General features: G+C 35.1%; 1 protein-coding gene across 5 annotated transcripts in view; it reads left to right on the top strand.

The window, feature by feature from the left end:
- FSIP2 (fibrous sheath interacting protein 2) overlaps window positions 1–22,245 on the top strand; it is a 100,038-nt gene that overhangs the window by 27,545 nt on the left and 50,248 nt on the right. For all 5 annotated transcript variants that reach the window (XM_049615369.1, XM_049615371.1, XM_049615370.1 and 2 more), the window contains 4 exons: window positions 784–847; window positions 6,858–6,915; window positions 10,798–10,834; window positions 13,091–22,043. In XM_049615369.1, coding sequence (XP_049471326.1) covers window positions 784–847; window positions 6,858–6,915; window positions 10,798–10,834; window positions 13,091–22,043 — 9,112 coding nt within the window. The remainder of the gene's footprint in view (window positions 1–783; window positions 848–6,857; window positions 6,916–10,797; window positions 10,835–13,090; window positions 22,044–22,245) is intronic.

The raw sequence follows: 22,245 nt of genomic DNA, 5'->3' as shown, positions 1-22,245 counted from the left end.
CAATCAGTGTATTCCAAAGATAGTTCATTTTAGGATGCTAGTGAATATCACTGTCAGAAAAGAGTTAAAGCAGGCTTGAGACTTGTGTCTTTAGAAGGGCCTGTTTGCAAGGTTACCCCTTTGGCTAGCATTGGGAAGTTGACTTTTCCCAAGTCCTGAAGTAATATGGAACTTTCCGTAGCTGAATGGATGGTGCACTGTACTGCTAATAATGTGATTTTTGCTGAACATCTGATTTCCTTTTAACTGGCTGGAATTTTGATATGCACTAAGGCACAGGGTGTCCTCATGACCAGCCTTCAATAAAAACCTTTGAGTGCTGAGTTTCTAATGGATTTCCCATGGTAAAAACATTGTACATGTTACTGAATTTTTTTTTAATTGCTGGAGAAAAGAGCATGCACAGAGAAGGGAGAGAACATAAGAAAAACTGCGCATGGAGTTTTCAAGACTCGGCCTGCGCCTTTTCCCCTTTCTTTATCCTATAGTGTATTCTTTTACTATAATAAATCTTAAACATGAGTACAACTATATTCTGAGTCCCATGAGCCTTAGAAAATCACCAAATGTGTGGGCAGTCTTGTGTATCTCCCATGATACAACTATGAACTTTTAAATTATGTAAATATCACAAAATGTGTGCAGTTCTTAAAAACTGACATTTAAGGGAAATTCTCAGAATCTTAAATTTCTGTATTTTAAATATATAAATAATAGTTGATGTTCAAATCATGGAGGGGGAAATCTTTTGAGGATGTTTGTTTTGTTGTTTGGATTATATAGAAGGAGATAAATGCTGAATGGAATGAACGATCAAACAAGAGATCAAGCTACTTCTGTGAATCAGGTAAACATCAGTAACAGCTACTGAGTAAGTTATGAGATCTATTAATTCATTCTTTTAACTAACATTTATTGAAGTCCTGCTTCATGCCTGGTATGGTGCTACATATTCCTGGAATGTTTGGTACAAATTACTGGAAAAATATTTAACCTCGCCCTGGCTCTCTTAGTAAGAAAAACGATTTTTAAACTACAGATTCAATTAAATCTGAAACTATTCATATTTTCTGTCTCTTTTATCCATCTAAATTTTCAAACTTCTTGGCAGAAAGTTGCTATATGTCCTATCCATATGGATTAGATTATTGAAAGGCAGTGTAGCATAATGGGTAGGAACATATAATCTGACCCAAATATTTAAGTTGAATCCACACTCCAACACCTAAAATTTATGTTTGGGCAAGTTACTTAACTTCTCTGTTCTTTGTTTTTTCCAACTATAACATGAGAATGTTACCTAACACAAGTTACCTAACACAAGTTCGCTGACCACCGCTGGAAAGATCAATAATCAAGAGAGGAGCTTTGATTGGAAAGGAATTTGAGCTTTATTCAGGAGGCTGGCAACCTGGAGAGAGGTGTACTCTTGTCCAAGGTTTTTGCTTGGCCAAAAGATTTTTAAGGGGTTTAATCAGTTAAGGCAAATGCAGTGGTCTGTGACATTTCTGGATTACCTTGCACACTCGATGGCACCAGTTATCTCAGAGCTTGGAGGTTGTTTAAGTTCTAGTTCCTTAGTGCCCAGGATAAGGGCTGTGCAAGAAGGTCCAGTTCCTTGGTATCCAGGAGTTGTGCAAGATTACTCTGTTCTTTCTGCATAGGAGGGAAAGTTCTACTGATGTGCAAAGGGAGGACAATAAAGTTATTTGTGTGACCTTGCAAAAGAAAAATATTTTGCTAAAAGATGCTGGGCCAATCAAAAAGCTAAAGTGGCTTCAAACAGACTTCTGGCCTCTGTGGCCTGGGAACGTTCAGGTCCTTCATTTCCCCCATGGCCAGTGGTCTGCAAATCTCAAAGAAAGTAAATTAGTTCTGCTACAGATCGAGGGTCAGGAAGCAAGGAGTGTGTTAACTTGAAGCAAGTTAACCCTTAGGACTGGCTGGAGTATTGTTACAAGAACAGGAATTGTACATCATTCATACAATTCCTATGGCAATTCAATACATTAATATTTGTAAAAGTGCTTAGAACAGTGTGTGGCACTTGATTTGTGATATGTAAGATTTTGAAATGTACTGCAAAACTTTATATGCAATATTTTCATTTTTTTCTAATTCATATCTATATTCTAATTGTCTTATTTTGTATTTGTGAATTCGTCTTAAAATTTTAAGTATATTGGATTTCTAGGTTCCCTTTTGTTATTTATTTCCAATTTAATTGCTTTGCAGACTGAGATCATGGCCTTATTGTACCAGCTTTTTTTGTTTGTTTGTTTGTTTATTTATTTTTTTTGAGAGAGAGAGAGAGAGAGAGAGAGAGACAGAGCATGAACAAGGGAGGGGCAGAGAGAGAGGGAGACACAGAAGCTGAAACAGGCTCCAGGCTCTGAGCTGTCAGCACAGAGCCCAACGCGGGGCTCGAACTCACGGACCGTGAGATCATGACCTGAGCTGAAGTCGGAGGCTTAACCGACTAAGCCACCCAGGCGCCCCTGTACCAGCTTTTTCAAATATCTACAGGATTTCTTTACTGGCTTAGCACACGTGATTAGTTTTTAAGAGTTGTATATGGTTGAAAATAATAAATATCAATTTGGTAGTACCATGTTCTAAATATTTCCATTCAGTCAAGATGTTTAATTGTGTAGTTCAAAAAAATCTATATACTTACTTTTATTTACTCTGTTCTAAAAATCATTGGAATTGGACATCTGTGTGGTTCAGTAGGTTAAGTGTCCAACCCTTGATCTAGGTTAGTTATTAGGCACATCAAGGACTATCCTGATGAATTGAGGGTTTTTTTTTTTAAGCTTTTATTTAAATTCCAGTTAGTTAACATACAGTGTAATATTAGTTTCAGGTGTAGAATTGAGTTTTTATTATTGTGTATGGTTTTTACCAGAAGTGATGCTTTTTGTCTCAAATTTAGTAGGTCTGATACTAATATAGCAACATTAGCTTTCAGTCTTAGTATATTTTATGGATAGATGTGGCTTTTGTAAACACTCTATCCCTGCATCTTGTTTCATTTTTATTGAGTCTTAGAATTTGACTTTTAACTGAATGTAAGCCACTTACATTTTGTTAATTACAACCTTTGGAAGATTTTTAACGCCATATTGGTGTTTTGCTTTGTTCTGCTTTTTGATATTTTCTTTTAATTTCTCCTTTCTTGCTTTCTTTCAGAGTATTAAATTTGCTCTGATATTCTCTTTTAATTTATTAAACTTATTTTTTAATCCAGTTTTCCCTCTACAGTTTTAGGAATTGTATGCTATGTATATTCCTTTTGACAATTACCTTTGAATTTTAACAAGTATACTTAAAGTGAAAGCCAAAGTTAGAATAATTTACTTCTAAATCACTATCTCACATTTAACCAATTATTTAGTTTTGATTTTTATTACCATCTAAATTAAAATTCTGTTTTTATACATCCAGGTTTTGTTTATATTTTTCCATGTTTACCAATATTTTGTTGTTGTTGTTCGCCATTCCTTTTTGCATTTTGTCCTTTACAGAATCACCTTCATTCTTCCTAAAGTAAATCCATTCTTCAGAAATGTCATTAGTGAATGTATTTTGGGAATAAATCCTCAGATTTTATTTGATAAAACTCTCCTTATTTTACCCATGTTCTGGGATATAATTATGGCTGGATATACAAGTTATTAAGAACAGTTATTTTCCTCTGAGCACTTTGAAGATACTGTTTTACTTAAATGTTCTACTTTTTCTGTACTTAATAATTCTTGTGTAAGTGATTCTTCCCCTCGCCTCCATACACACCTCAGTCTGCTTTTAAGGTCTTGCCTTTGTTTTTCATTAGTATCACCATAGTGAACAGGTCTGGACAAGTTTCAGCTATTTTTCTCTCCTATATTGCTTCTCTCCACTTTATTATTTTCTTCTAAAACTCCAGGTATATATATGTTAGATATCTTCTTTTTCTTCTACATCCTTTAACAACTATCATATTTTCCATCTCTCTGGTGCTGCATTCTGGTCAATTTCTTCCAATTTGTCCTCCAAATCACCAATTCTTTCTTCAGTTTATCTAATTTACTATTTTATCAATTCCATGCACTTTGAAATTTTTCTGGTTAAACATTACATATATATATATATATATATATATATGTATATGTATATATATATATATATATATCTGAGTAGATATTTTTCAAATTTGACTTGACTTTTTTGATAGGTTCTTGTCCCATTCCTGTATTTTCCAATTCCATCTTTATATATTTTAACAGATAAAATTCACTTTTTAAATATTCTGTATATAGTAATTCAAATATTTTAAAACATTGATGTCTATGCCTAATGCTATTTTTCTGCAGTCATGGTGTTTCTTCATATTTGTCTGTGTGTGTAGTGTGTGTATGTGTGTGTGTGTGTGTGTGTACAGGGCATTATTATATATGTGAGCTCATTTTTTAAATTTATTATTATGTTTTAAATGTTTATTTATTTTGAGAGATAGCAAGCATGAGCAGAGGAGGGGCAGAGAGAGAGAGAATCCCAGGCAGGGCTCAAACTCAGGAACTGTGAGATCATGACCTGAGCTGAAATCAAGAATCAGCTGTTAACCAACTGAGCCACGCAGGTGCTCCATGAGCTCACTTTTAAATTTTATTATTTATTTTTGAGGAAGACAGAGAGAGTGCATGCAGGGAAGGGGCAGAGGGAAAGAAGGAATCTCAAGCAGGCTCAGCATTGTCCACACAGAGCCGGACATGGGGCTCAAACTCATGAAACTGTGAAATCACAACCTGAGCCGAAATTGAGTCAGACGCTTAACCGACTGAACCACCCAGGTGTCCCTATCTGTGAGCTCATATCTGGCAGAAATGTATCATTGGGAATTCCATATTTAGATAGTATATATTGCTCTATAGAATCAAATTAGACACATTAAATATGTATACTTCTTTGATCACCAGTTATGGTTCAATAAAGCAGTTAAAATTTTACCATATGCTTCTGGTAGGCATCTGGGAGAGATATCAATACAGGCTTATTTTAATTTTTATGGAATATACAGTATATTTGAACCTCAAAGTTGCATAAGAATTAATCATCACAGATTATCTCTTAAGAGATATTTTGGGGGCACCCGAGTGGCTCAGTAGATTAAGTGACTGACTTTGGCTCAGGTCATAATCTCACAGCTTATGGGGTCGAGCCCCGGGTCGTGCTCTGTACTGACAGCTGGGAGCCTGGAGTCAGCTTCAGATTCTGTGTCTCCCTCTCTCTGCCCCTCCCCTGCTTGCTCTCTCTCTCTCTCTCTCTCTCTCTCCCTCTCTCAAAAATAAAATAAACATTAAAAAAATTTTTTAAAAAGAGAGATTTTTATTTTTTCCTCTTCCTTTATCCAAGGCTGAAGCCAAGACATAATTTATTTGTGCTGCTACCTCTGTGGCATGAGTTTACGTTTAAAGACATCTCTTCTACCAAGGGTATAGCTCTTTGGGATCCAGTACATTTTTAGAGGCTCTTAGTTTTGATTCTCCACCTTGTTTGCAGGTATTGCCAAGTCTCATAAGGAAGGCATCAGCTTTAACACTTGCTTACCCTTCTAGATTTGTGCTACCCCAAATTTTTTGCTTGATTGTTTTTAAGAGGTTTGTTTCAATGTTTTATATAGAATTTTAGGCATTTTTTTAAATTTCTAACTCCCACATATTAATGGAAACCACAGAAAAGGTTTTTTGTTTGTTTGTTTGTTTTCTATTTTGTTTTTAAAATAGTACTGTCTTCACACTTAATTTCCCAGGTACTCACTCTTAATTCCAGTTACTTCTCCAAACCTAGCATACACAAAAACATACCCACAAAAACAAACCCCAAAAAGGTTCATGAGATTTAAATAAGACTTTTTCATGCACATGATTAGTACCTATTGATTACTCATTTATTAGAAGAAACAAGAGTTACCATTTAAACTTGACTTTGAACTGGTTCTAATTACTGATAATAGTTTCTGAAATCAGGGCATCCTTTTTGTCTACATCTTTTATTCACTTGTTTTTTTGCATAGTTGACATATACCAATCCAGTATGCCTGTAGAGATGTACTGCACAGACTTCCTATATCACTTATATATAAAGTATTTACTAAAACCCAGTAATAGAATCATGCTGGATTATGTACAAAGCAAGTTAGCTAATATTCAAGCAGGAGGAGATTAGTGGCAGATAAAGCAATGAATAAATGGTGAGGAGCATATTAATCAAATAATGCATTCAACAAATAAATGTTACTGTATACTGTGTGTTAAGTGCTGAGGATATAGTGGTAAATTTATGTCATAGTCAGGAAGACAGAAGAGTAAACATTTAATTATGATATAACATAATGAGTTTTATAATAGAAACATGTGTAGAATGCTTTAGGAGCACTGAAGAAAGATATTTATTTATTTACTTAGGCAAGGGTTTCTAGTGGAATTAACACAAACTGAATGAAGCCTAAAAGACGAGAAGTTAAAAGAAGGCGTAGGGTGCTTGAGACAAAGGAAATGGCAAAAACAAAGGCCCAGAGTCATGGAAAACATGTTACTCAGTAAACTATGTTATTCTGTGTCTCTGGACTATAGAACATACATGAATATATAGAGGCTAACCAGAGTAGACACTACAGAGGTAAGTAAGAACATCAGATGGTATGGTATATTTTATGTCTTACTAAGGAATTTGGACTTCATTGTGGAGAGTGTCTGGAGGCTTTTAAACAAAACAGTCCGAGAGAATAAAGATCTACTAGAGGATATTAATTTCCACTTTACAAGTTTCTGGGGAAGAATACAAACTAATTACAATTTTCTTTTTCTAATAATTAGGACCTCAGGTTCATGCCAGATCCAAGGGTACTTTCCCTTGTCGTATTTTCACAAATACGTAAGTATCTAAGAAAATTAGTGCATAATTATAAATTAATACTTTAATAATCACATGAGTGCTATTCAAAAGCAAATGATTACATGTAACCTTCTAGTAGTTCTACTGAAAACTTCTGTCTTTTGCAAACTCTCAGCACTAAGCGTAAACTGTAAAGCAGACAAAGCCAATGTTCTTCCTCTTCCTTTTCTGTTTCCTTATCCCCAGTGTGGCTCTACACTTCCACTATATTCAGAGCCTTCATGCACCTTTCAAGTATATCCTACATTAACACCCCCACTACAGGAGATTTCCAGGATCTAAACCTGTTTCTTTGCTTTTATTCCCTTTGAAGCATTTACCATTTCTTGGCTTTTTGAGATTGTTGGCTTCCTAAGGATGGTAAATTAGTTTATTCCCAAGTATTAGCTTCATCAGTTATTCTTCTCCTAAAGGGTATTTGCAGTATAATCCCAAATAATAACCACTAACATTGGAATTGCAAGTCTCTGGAGAAGAAATTTTGGGGGCCTGGGGGATTTCCATTCCTCAAACTTTGGTGGTCACCTATTCTGTTAGTGGTTATGTATGATCTTCTCAACTTTAGAAGAAAAACTATTATTTTAGGCCCGTATCATCACCTTTTTAAAAAAGTAGTATGCCAAAAATGTCTAGCATATACTTTAGAAACCAAATCACTATGAAAATGGTTGGGTAAAGTTAAGTGATGTATGGCAATAGAGGGTGTCAAAATATTCAGATCAAGCTTCCTTGGAGGAAAGATCTTGATTTTAGGACTGATGTCAGTCTGACTGACTTACTGAGACTTCATAGGATATGTAGCACTGTAATAGATGCAGGAGGAAGAAAACTGACTCGTTCAGTTTAAAGCAATAGTATGGAGTGGAGGAATGATGATCATGTTTATATAATGACCATTTTTATTTTATTGAATAAATAAATTTTTATTTATTGAAAATATAAATACCTCTTCATTAAAAAGTTTGCAGGACGTTCATAAATCTTAATTTCTGCCTTCTTATTTTCCCCACCCAAGATTGCAGAACTACAGAATCATTTGAATCTTTCATAGGAAATATTTCGGCTACTCTTTCATTAAAAATCTTAGCTTGGCTAAGATGACTAACTCAGTGCATGGCCTGGAGCTTCTTTACCAGTTCCTCCCAAATTGACAGGAATACTTACGGCTGCATTACCCAGCCTAACCTCAGGTCAGAATACAAATAAAACACAACTAAAGATACTTTCTGGTCTGACTATGCCCATCCATCATACACATATCACATTCCTCTTGTTCTTTTTTTTTTTTTTAATTTTTTTAAATGTTTATTTATGTTTGAGAGGTGGGGTGGAGCAGAAAGAGAGGGAGACACAGAATCCGAAGCAGGCTTCAGGCTCTGAGCTGTGAGCACAGAGCCTGATGCAGTGCTTGACCCCATGAACCATGGGATCATGACCTGAGCCGAAGTCAGATGCCTAATTGACTGAGCCACCCAGGTGTTCCATACATTCCTCTTGTTCTGATTTAACTCCAGATTTTGTAAGACTTTACTATGGAATCATTATATCTGATCTACTGTCCACCTCCTCTCCCCTCCCTTTCTTCTATTGTTTAGTTCTAGTTTTTTCTAATGTCAATACAAAAGGCACAGAAAATTTTTATAAAATAGACATGGAAATTCAGGACCAAGAGAACGAAGACAAAGCAAAAGTGTTTACCCCACGATAGCGGGGGGGGGGGGCAATAAACAGAGTTGCAATAATTGTGTACTGCACTTTGATAATGAGTAAGTTTTGCATTATTGGAATGGAAGATGTAAGGGGTAACAGAGTGAAGAAGGCAATAAGTCTGCAGTTGTGTGGACTGTGGTCAGGAATTTGTAGTTTATTTAATGGGTGGCACTCTGATGGTTTGGAGGGGGAAGTAATGGTCACATTAGTATGCATGATAGATAACTCTGACAGAATTACATAAGAAAAATTGAAGGCAAGAAACCAGGAACCAGTTCTCAAAGTCCATTAGTGGCATGCACTAATTTTGTATTAGACAGTAGGCCTAGATCCAAAAGACTTTAAATGGGAATTTATTTATCAAACATTTATTGAGAAGCTTCTATGTTCAAAACATAATGCTAAATGTTAGGCAGATACCACAATGAAGAAAACCATGCCCCTGTGTTTGGCAGGTGTTGCTTTTCAAGGATATCATGGAGCTGGAGAAAGGGGATAGAAATAGGGCAAGTTAAAATAGCACAGAGCTCACTGTTTTTATCTAGATCAACCATTTTTCTTGAATAAACATTCTCTGGAATGCTGAAAGCCTTTGGTTAATTTTCAGAGTTCAGAAAACTGAAAAAAAGGACAATTAATTACTATGAAATTGTAATTTTTTGCCAGTTTTTCATTACTTTTATAGAGGAGTAGGTTTTTAGAGCTTCTTACTCTGCCTTTTTCACCAATGTCATCCTTTATCTGGTTATTAAAATTGTTTGAAGTGTTCTTCATAAAACTTTCTGTTATTTGGCTAATTTTATTCTTAGGTCTTTGCTGTTTGTTTGGATCCATATACATGCCTTTGGGACAGAAAGCCTGTTGGAGACAGTTATTAGTTAATAGGTTGGACTCCTTGAGTTCTATTTGGTCTCTACAGTATAATGTGAAGGGAACAGAAAAATGAATCTGGGAGAGCTAAGTTGCAAAATATCTAAAAGAAGAAAACTATGCTTAGGTTGACCTGAGAAATCAGATCCTGAAGAAATAAAGAAGGCCAAAAGACATGTCACTGACATCAGCTTTCATTCTCCACGTTCCATACTGCAAAAAAGGTTTTAGTCTAAGTATGGTTTTTACCAAGCCCAATTTCTGAGCTGAAACCAATGAAGGTGTTTTTTGGGGTGTTTTTTTTTGGTGTTTTTTTGGGGGGTGGGGATGGGAGGGTTGGTTTGAATTTGGTTTTTGTTTTTTCTGCCAAGATTTAGGATGTAATTCCCAGTCTTGCTGTCTCTCATTGAATTTCAGACTTCAGGAAAAATTGAATTTTATAATGGATAGTACAGGCCCTCAAAACTGGAAAGGGGATGTCAATTTTCTTTTAAGAAAGTAGGAAGAGGGCCTATGTTGAAATATATGAGAGTATCATATACCTGAATATAAGCAAAGAGCCCATGTTGAAATTTATGAAAGTATCATATGGTCTTAGAGCTTGTTTTATTAATGACTTGTTTTTTTTCTCTAATTTTAATTATTGTTATTTTACTTGTTATAATTCAGAAACTGTGTTTTCTATTTCATTAGTGTGTGATGATAAATAATTCTAATTAGAAAACATGATAGAATATTTTCACATATAGAAAAGGTCTATATCTAAGTTGGTATTCCATGGCTAGAAACTAATTATTTTAACACGTAGTTATTGAATAATCATTCACATATTCCCTTCCTGCTGTTTGATGAGAGCATAGAATTGTCAGAAAGGTCTTCTCAAATACCTTGCCACCTTATGGTGCCTTTTAGTGAACAGAAAGGACAAGTCCCCTTCTCTCTCCAATGCTGTGTCTTCCTCCAGAGAGCCACAAAGCAGGCATGGCAAAGGAGGGTCAGAAGTAGAATTTTTAGATAGATGTATTTTTTATGCATCAGCTACAATTCTATACCTTCAAGCAATAAAGTATGTGGGCCAGTATCAAAGGAGCAGGATAAATTGGAGAGAGGGGGAGGGGGTGACAAAAAATAAAGCTTATTCTTCCTTTTGAATTTCTATAGAAAAACTCTCAGATATAAAGATAAGAAGCAGGTGATTAATGATTAGAAATTTTGGAAAAAGTTATATCAATTCTTGACCCTAGACAATAACTAAATGCTCAACCTTTCTTGACTTTACAGAGAACAGAGCTTCTTACAAAATTGCTGGCAAGAAAAAGTATGTATCATTGAACAGCATATTAATCATACTTTCTAATGTGTCATAATAGAAAAAAAACTGTGAATAAAATAATGAGGAATCACCTATTGATATTAATGTCTTCCTCTGCCTTTCTTTAAAGTTTACTTTCAGTTAATTCTTAAATGTTTCAGTGATCTAAAGTTCTTATCAAAAGATAATGTTGGCCCTTCAGAGAGAAGTTTCATGGGTATAGAAGTGTGTGGAATGACATTAAAGGACGTGGCCATCATGACAGCAACAAATACCACAAACCTATTTTATCATGGGAAACCATTAGGTGACATGGCTTTGCAGACTTGGCTGGTAAGCTGGGATGCCTGGGTCTAGCTCTAGACATTTTAGTAAGAAGTGGCCGGGTCACCATAGAATGTCACATAAAAAGGTACCTGGTCACCTATGAGTTGAGACTTGGAATAGGTAGATAATATGGTCCAATTTACAAAGCCCTAGTCTAGAACTAGTCAGACCACTCAGGAAGTAGAAAGGGGTTGGAGAACAACACATACTCTGACATACTTTTTCCCATGGACACTTGCTCAAGTCATAGAGTGTGTAGCAAATATAAAAGCATTGATTCAAGGGAATATTTCTTAGTTTAACATTAAAATGGAAAGCAAATGAAAACTAGGTTTTAATTCCTATACTTCACTACTTAGAAAACTTTTGGAATATCTCTCTTTCATATATAAAATTTAGAAACTCTTTCTCACACCTAGCCTAAGAATAATAATGTAGATTTTTAAAAAGTTATTCCTGGTAATAAAGTTTGAATACAAAAGTAGTGTATATAGAATGTCTTAGTTTATTATGTATTGCAGTGGATTATGACAACTACTTTTTCTGTTAAAATTTATATTTTATTTTAAAAATGTTTGATTTAGGATGTCATTATATAAAACAAGTATTATACAATATATTCCTTCATCCAAAATATGTTTTCAAATCACTAGCCATTGTACAATAAGTGAAAAAAATATATTGGAAGACTCATGAATTAGAATAAAATAGAATTGTTCTCCCTAGGGTGCCTCTAAATACTCTCCCAATATATCAGGAGAGAGTATGTTGCATGGATGTTAAATTTTCTTTGAATGTTGCCCTGAAATATGAATACTTCCATGCTAACTTAAGGTAATATGTTGGGTATGAGCAGCCTCTTTACAGACATCATACTAGCCTTCCAGACTTTGAGGTCAATTACTTATGTTTATAGCCTTTATGTCTTAAGAGTAATAACAATTTAAAAGCAGATGACTCATTTATTATAGGCAAAAGAATTTTTGCAAGCTCAAATTTATTTTCAGGAAATAAGTCGTGGTTGATAGAATTCTACACATGCATTCTATTTCTGCTTTTGGTCCAGTGTAATCTGTGACACCACCATTAACTACTAAGAAAATGGTTATCCAAATCTGGTCCTTGGGTTTATATTTCTGGCTCAAAATGAGGAATTCAATTTCTCTACCCTTTTCCTCTCCTGACTCTTTCAGACTCCAGTCTAGTGGAGCCCTTTTTTTTTCTATCTAATTTGTTCTTTCATTGCATCATCTTTTCTCAGCCTTCCTACCTAAAATAGTTTGCATTGATACTCTTGTTCAATACAAAGTGATTCAGTCTCCATAAGCATTTCCTTTTGTTGCTATCAAATAATTCTTAACGTTAGCTGCAGTCATTTCCATATATATATAAATCACAGATTCACCTCTGCAGCAGAGAATGGGAAGGAGAGATGGCTTATTTTCATCCTTACATCTTAGCTAGACAGACAGATGCCTCTGAAAGCACGCAAGTGTTTTGACCACATCTGTTTTGAGAAATACTTTGTTGTAAATAATCTGGTATATTACTAAATAATATTTCTGGGTTGTAGACACTGTTTCTTCTTGCCAACGCTTGCAGAAGCATTGTTATGTAGCTAGACAGCAGTTTGGTGAGATTTTTTTTCTATTTCATCAAAAAGTCATTTATCTCAGCAATGAATGCTGGGAAAAAACAATAAAAAACTTCTGAGGGAATGTGAATCAAATGAAAACCTACAAAAAATATTTTACTACAGTACAGAATAAGTCGATTTGAAATGAATCTGAGATTCTAAATAAATTCATTATGTTCTCTTTATGATAGTATCCAGCTATGCACTGTTCTATATAAAAAATTAAATGTTACCCTCTGTCCCAGAATAGAATAAGTTATTAAATGATTTTCTCTTCATTCTTCTTGCCTCATTTCCAGGTAACTTCTGAAGAACTGAATAGTATAATTCAGAATGTAATGACCTGGGTTGTAGCTACAGTGACCAGTATATTATACCCAGCCATCACGAAATACGAAGAAAGGTTCCGGAATAAAGCATACCCAGGGTCTTCGGACTCCATCCTCTCTTCAGAGAGTTCAAGTTTCTGTAGCACATGCAGTGGAGAGCTTACATACAGAAGCTACGCATCTGCTACTACTAAAACATTTCAGCAAGAGCCCTGTGCCTTTGAGGTTGACGTCTCAATAAGGCAACCAACCACACCTTTAAAACCACCTTCTGCTCACATCAAAAGAACATCTGTGGGAGAAACATGCCACGTGAAAGGGCCAGCTATAACATCAGAACTCAAATATGATAAAACCAGTATGGTATATGCAAATCCTAAGCTCAGAACTTGTAAATCGGATAGCCACCTTTTAACATCATTTGAAACAGGCACAAAAAAATCTAAGGATGCTACTACTGAAACAGATGGCTTAGAGAGTCTACTTGTTCCTGATCAAAAAGCAAAAGCCATGGATGAAATGAAGAATTTGAAGAATGTTTTTGTTAACTTTAAATGCCACTTAAAAGGGGAAACTGAATTGATTTTGGAAAGCATTTTTCAAGAAATAATGTCTGATTTAACACAGGCCATTCCCTCTATTTCTTCTGTTACGGCTGAAGTTTTTGTGGACCAAAGTGAACCTGAAAAGGGAGACCTGCTTTACAATGTTGATATCTGCTCAACAGCCTCAGAGATAGTGGAGAATATGCTTGAGAAGCTACAGTCTGCAGTTGAGAAAAAATGTGTTGAGATATTTTCACAAGAAGATCTGTCAGTTGACATTAAGCCGGGCTTAATACCCAATAGAGAATACCTCAGTCCATCAAATGGAAAACCTTTAAAAGCTTCACTGCCTTCTAATGTGGAACCCATGTGTGACATTGCAGAGGATATGGTACATGCCATTTTAGAAAAGCTGATGACTCTTGCATCTTGTAAGCGAAATGAACTGCCTCATCTTGAAGATGCAGTTGAACTTTCCGATCAGCAACCTGTGACAGACCCAACATACATGTCCCTCAAAAGAGCCGACAAAAAGAAATGTAGTCCTGAACCTGATGCTGCTAATTTACTTGTTAAAGATGAAATAAAAAGTTTAATGTCAAATATTTTTTCCCAGTCCTCTTTGGTCGGCTATATAGAGGAAGCAATCAGCACTATACTAGGATACATACAATCTGAACTTAATGACGAGAGACTTATTGCATCTGAAGAAACAGTAATATTCCTTCAGCTTCTTGATGATATTTTCACTCAGCTACATCAGGAGCCAGGAAAAGGAGATGTTAAACAATGTAGACACTCTAGACTAAGAAGTCCTTCTGATGCTGAAGGAAAGTACAGACTTACTGGCACTAGATTATCAAATGGTCCTATGTCTAGAAGACCATTTCCACCTGTTAATGTTCCTGGCATGGTCCTTTATTCTGAAGATGATAATGAAGAAATAGACAGAATTGTGAAAAATGTGCTTGATTCATCTTTTAAAGATGAAAAGCCAAAATCTCGGGAACAAATTCCTGAGAATTGGTTTAAAAAAGGGAACACTTGCTTTGAATACAAGAGGAATAGCAAACCACTTAAAGGAGCTACTTCTCGAAGAAACAAAGTTGCATTTTGCGATGAGGGATTAAAGACTGGGCTACCATCTTTTAATAATAAAGAAATTGTAAAGGAAAAACCCTGTCTGAATAGAGACAGTTTGATTTTCAGCCAAGATGAAAAGCATCACATACAAAAGGCTTCGGAAAACATAGTTAAAAGTATTTTAACAGAAATGCTCAAGGACCTATCTTCTGATCACTTAGACAGTAAAAGTGGCAAAGCAGCTTCTTCTGTTCTTGTTTCAAAAAAATCTCAAGGACTGTCACATCAAGAATGGATGGACAAGATGTTCTCCATGTCAGAAATTGGTGCAGTGGCTCAAGAAATAACAGACGCTGTGTTAAATATACTCCATAAGGCCTTAAGCTGCATTCCAAATACCACCGAAGGTTCCATTTCATCATCAGTTCAATCTTCTCTAGATAGTTCTGATACTCCTCACATGGTCAAAGAAGCACCAAATAAAAAGCCATTAAAAATATGGCTTGACAGTGAAAAGAAAGTGAAATATTTATCTTCATTCAGTGTAGATACTGTGAGGCCTTCTCTGTTAAAATCTGAAAAAAGTGAACCTCAACCCATAGATGACATTGCCGATAAGATCATTAATACAATTGTTAAAAAGCTGAAGTTATTCATTTGTCAGAAATTGCAGATGGTCTTCAAACCTTCAGTTGTGAGGCAATCTTCATTACAATCTCAACTTAGTACTTACACAACTAAAGTGGTAAACATTGTTTTGCGTGCTATCCAGAATGAACTAGAACTCAGTAACAGAACCCTAAATCATAGGGAAATAGACCCTGCCAAATTGCTTACAGGTAAAGGATTTTTTGCTGACGCTGATAAATTAGAATCTCTTGTCTCAAATCTCAATGATGACATTATGGAATCTCCGTTATTAACTTGTATTTGTGAAATGTTATCTAGTGGACATTCAGATCAAAGCAATATTTCACTCCCTTCAGACCAGCCAAAGCCTGCAACTTCCTATGGATCTGACGATGTTGATGAACAAGACATTTTGCCAAGTGGGCAGGATAAAAAATCTTTTCACGAATGTTTGGCTACTCCCTGTGCTCTCCATAGTGTTGTAAATGCAAAAGATCTCGAAGGCAATGCCAGATTGCGAGTGTTAGACAGTATTGGAGAAATACTATATGAAATGTTATGTAAGCTCATAGGAGCCCATCCTCACCATCAGCCACCTTGTGGTAGTAAACAAGGCAGAGAAGAGAATGAAAATCCTCAAATGGCTCCTGCATTGAAGTCTAATATTCAGATCATTTCCAAAACAATTTTGGAATACATCCTTGCAAAATTATGCAGTTTTGATACGGATACCAGTTTTGTAAGTTCTGGATTTAAAGCTGTCTCAGAGTCTCAATCTCTTGATATCGACAGCCTATCATTTGCTTCAATTATTAAGGAAATGGCCAAATGCACTGACATGATCTCCAGCATAGTTTCCAGGATGATTCAGGAGGGTAATAAAGAGGTGACAAAAAGCACAACAAAAACCATGGCTTCGGTGACTTCCAAAACAGGAAAAACAAAAGAACTGCATCCAAATGAACTGAAAAGTGTAGCTTCAGATATTCTTAATATGGTTTTTGCTAAACTGGAAAGGTTTGCTAATGGAAATTTAGAAACTCTGGGTTGTGTTAATGATGGAAATGAAAAAAGCAATAAGATCGACTTGGAATGTGAAAGTCCCAGTATTTTCACAGACACACATGAAGAACTATTGCAGTCTGCTTTATACATGAATGCAAAAAAGATATCAAGTACTATTTTGAAAGCTATTCAAACAGAATTAAATATGAACCCATTAGATTTAAGGACAAGTGTAAATACCCTACCACCTGAGAAACAAGTGCTTAAGAATATAGTCAATTTAATTTTAGATGCAGTGTCCTCAGATATGTTTAATGAAACTGAATCTGAAGAGGGAGTCACTAAAACTTATCAATACAGGCCAACCTATGGAAATTTTCTTCCTGGAGGTGCTGAATCAGATTCATTTCCTGAAGATGCCTCACATACAGAGAAAGAATTCACTGTAGAGAGAACATTATTAAGAGAAGAAACTAAATCAGATTCTCTTAAACAGTGGGTTCTAGAGAGAGCCTTAAGCAAAATTGAAGTGAAACTCAAAGAACCACAGAAATCTCCAGTCGTTCCCATTATAAGAAACATTTTGAATGAAATTTTCCACAGTGCGTTGGTCAATCAGTTGAACGTGCTTTCTCTATCCCACTCTCATTTAAGTGGCATCCCTCACAACACTGATGAGCCAATTCCTCAAACATCTGTTCAATTTATAGATAAAATAGATAAAATGATGGGTCATTTAGTGTCTGAAGCAGATGTAATCATAGTGGCAGATGATGTTGTTAGAACTGTATTTCATAAGCTTTATGCAGCTGCCATGCCAGAAAGAAACACAAGTGAAAATAGGTATAAAACCATCACCTTTAGAGCAAATGTTTCTTTACATGAACACACCAATGGAGGGAAGTCTTCTGTTACTGTACTAGACAAGAACCCTTGTACTCCTAAGTCCAGATTCAGTGTTGACAAACAGGCTAAAGTAAATGTAGTTGAAGATATTGTACAGGCGATATTAACAAATTTAGAAACTTTTGCTACTTCCAAAGTAAAATCTCTCTTTTGTCCCAAAATCAACTTCACAGTGCCAGTGGCTTTGGATAAAAATGCATTAAGCAAAGCATTATCAGTCAAAGATTTGTATTCTGAAGACCAATTTTCCCCTTGCTCAGTGGATAGTATTACCTCAGAAAAGACCAACTCAGTGTGCCAACTCTCCTTAAATAAATTAAATACATATGCAACAGAAGTGGCTAAAAAAATTTTACAAGGAATCAAACATGGGTTAGATAAAGAAAGGGGAAGAAGTCCTTTCTTAACACATAACATTGTGGTTTCTGAAAATATTGCAAGTCAAATTGTTAACACGGTGTTAGATATTGTGTCATCTAAAGGAAAATGTGACGAAAACAATTCTGAGGAAGAGATTAATTCAGATCAACAAGAAGGTATTATTGAAAAGCTGTTTAATAAGACTGAATATAGAAGAGTACTTCAGTTTCAAATACAAGATACCATTGAAGGTATCTTATGTGATATTTGTGAAAAAACACTGTATCAGAATAATCTACCTTGTGCCACATCCACTTGGAAATGTAGCATAGCTAGAAAACATTCTGGAGCAAACTCTGAGATATTCACTGAGGATGCAAATAAGATTATCCCAAAACTTTCAGTGCCTAAATCAGATGTCATTTTGATATCTAATGATATAGTGGATATTGTTCTTCATAATCTCAGTTCTATTGTCATGCTTAGCATAAATGCAAAGAATCTTACTTCTGCAAAATTGCCCCTGACTGTTTGTGACATATCTTCAAAAGCAGAGTGTCAACAGCCTCCTCTTATGGGGTCAAAAAGTGAAAGACAAACAGAGCATTGGCCATCCTCAAGAAATCTGGAATCAGCTTATGCTGATGATTGTCAGATAACAATAGAGAAAGAAGACGCCAATAAATCTGCTCCTGACCCATGTGAGGAAAATGCCAACTTCATTACTAAAATTATTTTCAATAGGTTAGAAGCTTTTGCCACAGAAAGAATAGATTCACTAATTATTCTGGCTTTCCAGACTAAAGAAGAGTCATTTGATAGCCTGGAACTGGAAAATTATAAACAAGATGATAGCATCTTTCATGAATCAAGCCAAGTGGAATCAAATGTCCTGAAAATATCCACTAAAACTATCCTCAGCCAAGAACTCACAGATTCCACTTTTGCAAGGTACAGAGAAAATCTTGAGTCCCCAATTCATCTATCACAAGCTACTCTAAAGGAATATGCTGATATCATTGCCAGTGCCACTTTGACACTTATTAAAAATGACTTAGACTTAGAAATCCAAAAGATGTATCCATATCCAAACAACATTTTATTCCAAGAAAACATCATTGTGAGTGGAATCGTGAACAGTATCTTAGAGAGTTTATATGATAAAAGATCTGCAAAGGAAATTAGTGTTTACTCAAAAGACAATCCTCAATTATTTTCACAACTAACTGTATCAAATGAAATATTGCTAGGACAAAGAGAGCAAGAGAAAAATAAACTATCTCAGTTTTCAAAATATCCTTTAGAACAAAAACAAATGGCATTGGAAAAAGAAAGCCAGAATATTTTTTTGGAAGAAATATTTATGAGAAATGGAAAATCAAAACAAAAAGAAAAGGCTGCACTGCTCAGTGCAGTGGAAGAAGTGTTAACTACAGTTCATCAAAGAATAATGGAAATCATAGGCCATTTGCAGCCATTTAATGAAATCCCCCACTTTGTATCTAATTCTAAAATTAAAACGTCAGACATAACACAAAAAAACTTCCAATCACAGATTAACAGCGTAACAAATAACATAGTCGAAAGTGTTTTGGGGAAAATGTACTCTATAGTTACATCATTAAATGAAAGTAACAAAAAAGAAGCATCTGACAACAATGATACCTTGTCTAAGAAAGCAGCATGCATCAAAGAAACTAAACAAGTAGGAAAAGGGTGTAATCCCACCAGATGTGTGATACCGCAGGTTTATCCTTATGCAGGCAGTCAAAATGTCTCTCTATTAGAAAACAATTTTTTTCAATATTCACCATTGCAAGTGGGGAAAGATTTAGTCCAAATGGTTCTTAATAAGATCATAAATTTTGCCTCAACTCATCTAGAAGAGACCTTGTCCCCTGAAAGTTGTTCTGATGAGTTGCAACCTCTAAAGCTACACAGTTCTAAAGTGGGCTCTAAGGGCAGCCCTAAACCAGATTTTAAAACAAGTTTAAAAGCAAAATCAAAAGTTACTCCTTTGCCTAAATTTAAAACAAAATCACACCTAGGACCTAGTGGTTCTAAGGTCAAGATCAAGACCAAGTTAGGTCCTAGAGAGAAGACTCCAAAAGGCAATCAGTCCAAGGCTACCACTGGGTTGCCACACACCCAATCAACAGGTGATGCCCAAAACTTACTGGAAATGAAACTGCCCACTTTAGAACTAAAAATGTATGCCAAAGATATAGTAAGTAATATCCTGGAAACAATTGTGAAAGAATTTGAAAAGATGAAGCAAACTAGAGCAATGATAAATGCTAAAGCTTTACCATTCGATCAAATCATGGCAGCAGATAAAATAGTTAACACAGTTTTGCAAGGATTATATGCTACAAGTAACCGCAATGTGGCTTCTCCAATCAAATGCTCACATGTGGATGATCTCAGACTTACACAGGGGAATTCAGATGCAGAGTATATTGCCAAACAACAAGCATGTTTTTACTTGGAAAATGTTTCTTCACAGCTAGAACAGATTTTTCCTAAAGAAGGTATATTTAAAAAATTGTTTGACAAATGGCAAGCAGAATCAAACGATATGGAAAATGAAAAGTATACACTAATGACGATAGCTGAAAATGTGCTGACTGAAATCCCAATAAAAACAAAAGAATTAGAACATTCTCTTTCACTTTTAAATTTGCCACATCTTAAGGATTGCGAAAGCAGGTTCTATAATCATTTTAAAGGAACCTCTACTAGAGTTGAAGACACCAAAGCTCAAATTAATATGTTTGGAAGGGAAATTATTGAAATGCTGTTTGAAAAATTACAGCTCTGTTTTTTGTCCCAGGTGCCCTCTCCAGGTAGGCAAGAAACTCTAGCAAGTAGAAAAGAACATATTAGTACTAAAAGTAAATATGATTTGCCAATCAAGGACATCCTCGGCAGTGTACCAATATCTAACACAAAGACAATAAACCAAATTTCTCTGGGATCTAGCAACCAAATTGTTAGAGAAATTATAGAAAGGGTTTTAAACATTTTAGAGTCATTTGTAGATTTGCAGTTTAAATATATCTCTAAATATGAGTTTTCAGAAATAGTGAAAATGCCTATAGAAAACTTTTTCCCTATCCAACAGAGGCTATTAAGCAAAAACATGCTGCCAAAATTACAACCATTGAAAAAGTTTTCTGATGAACCCAATTCAAATACTATTATTTCCAAGGAAAACATACAGAATACCCTTCTACAGGTTCACTCATTCCATTCAGAATTATTTACATATGCTGTTAATATTGTCAGTGACATGCTTGGTATAATTAAGAACAAGCTAGATAAAGAAATAAGCCAAGTGGAACCATCTTTAGTTAGTACATTGAAAGAGACTGTTATAGCAAGTGAGATCATTGGCACACTAATGGACCAGTGCACTCATATCAATAACCTTCCAAAGGAAAGTTTGTTCCAAGGAAAAGAAAATACCTATATTGTTAATCAAGTTGAATTGGCAACCGATATGAAAATGCCCATGTCAAAGTTAAAGGAAGTTACTTTGGGAAATAATCCTTCACAAATCAGTGTACCTAGTTTTGTGTGTTATCCAGAGGAAAATACGAAAAAAAGGCATAAGCCTTCATTGAACTTACCCTCATATGCCAGACCCTCTGTAGAAGGTACAATTAAAAGCTCAGAGCCAATGGAAATGCTTGATTCAGAAAATATAACATCATGCTCTAGAAACCCAGTACAAGACTACAGCCCGAGGGAATCGAACTTTGGCCTTTTTGACCAAACCATGAAAGGAATCAGCTCTCTCCCTGAAGGAAGTGTCTTACAAAAACTGTTTAATAAAGCAAATGAATCCACAGAAGCAGCATTAAAACAAGTCATGTCATTCATAGAAATAGGAAAAGGTGAAAATCCGAGAGTATTTCATTATGAAACTCTAAAACCAGTTGAGCCAAACCAAATTCACACAACTGTATCTCCACTCAAAATATGTTTAGCTGCAGAAAATATTGTCAGTACTGTGCTATCAAGCTATGGTTTTCCAAGTCAACCATGCATTAATGAAAACATGGAAACAATGAAACCATTTTTCATATCAAAGCAAAACTCTGTGTCTATAATATCCGGACAAAAGAATGAGGAAAAAAGTCTGCTTAGAATGTGTGATAAAAAAAACAGCTGTATACCTGAAGAAGAAAATAAAAAACCTAAAGCCAGTAGAGGAGATTTTTCTTTATTGCAAAAATGGGAAAGTAAGAGATACACAAAGATAAAGACCCTGAAGGAAGTTAAAGTCATCACTTTTGCTGATCACGAGCTGGGTCCAAATGAAATTCATTTGGTAGCAAGACATATCACCACATCTGTGGTCACATATTTCAAGAACTTTGAAACTAGAGGTAAGCAAGAAACAACCTACTTTAAAAGTTGGTATAATTCAGAAAAAAATAGATATGTATAAAAGCTCTTCTATCCAAGAAGCTGCATTTATTGTTTTTCTAAAAATAGCCTTGGAGGTGGAGTATTTAATTACTTCTTAATATATCAGGATACCAAAAAAAAAAAAAAAAAAAAAAAAAAAAAAAAAAAAAAAAAAAAAAA

Source organism: Panthera uncia, assembly GCF_023721935.1.
Source record: "Panthera uncia isolate 11264 chromosome C1 unlocalized genomic scaffold, Puncia_PCG_1.0 HiC_scaffold_3, whole genome shotgun sequence".
In the NCBI taxonomy this organism is placed as follows: Eukaryota; Metazoa; Chordata; class Mammalia; order Carnivora; family Felidae; genus Panthera; species Panthera uncia.
The sequence above is the reverse complement of the archived record's forward strand: the minus strand, read 5'-3'. Positions and strand labels throughout refer to the sequence as shown.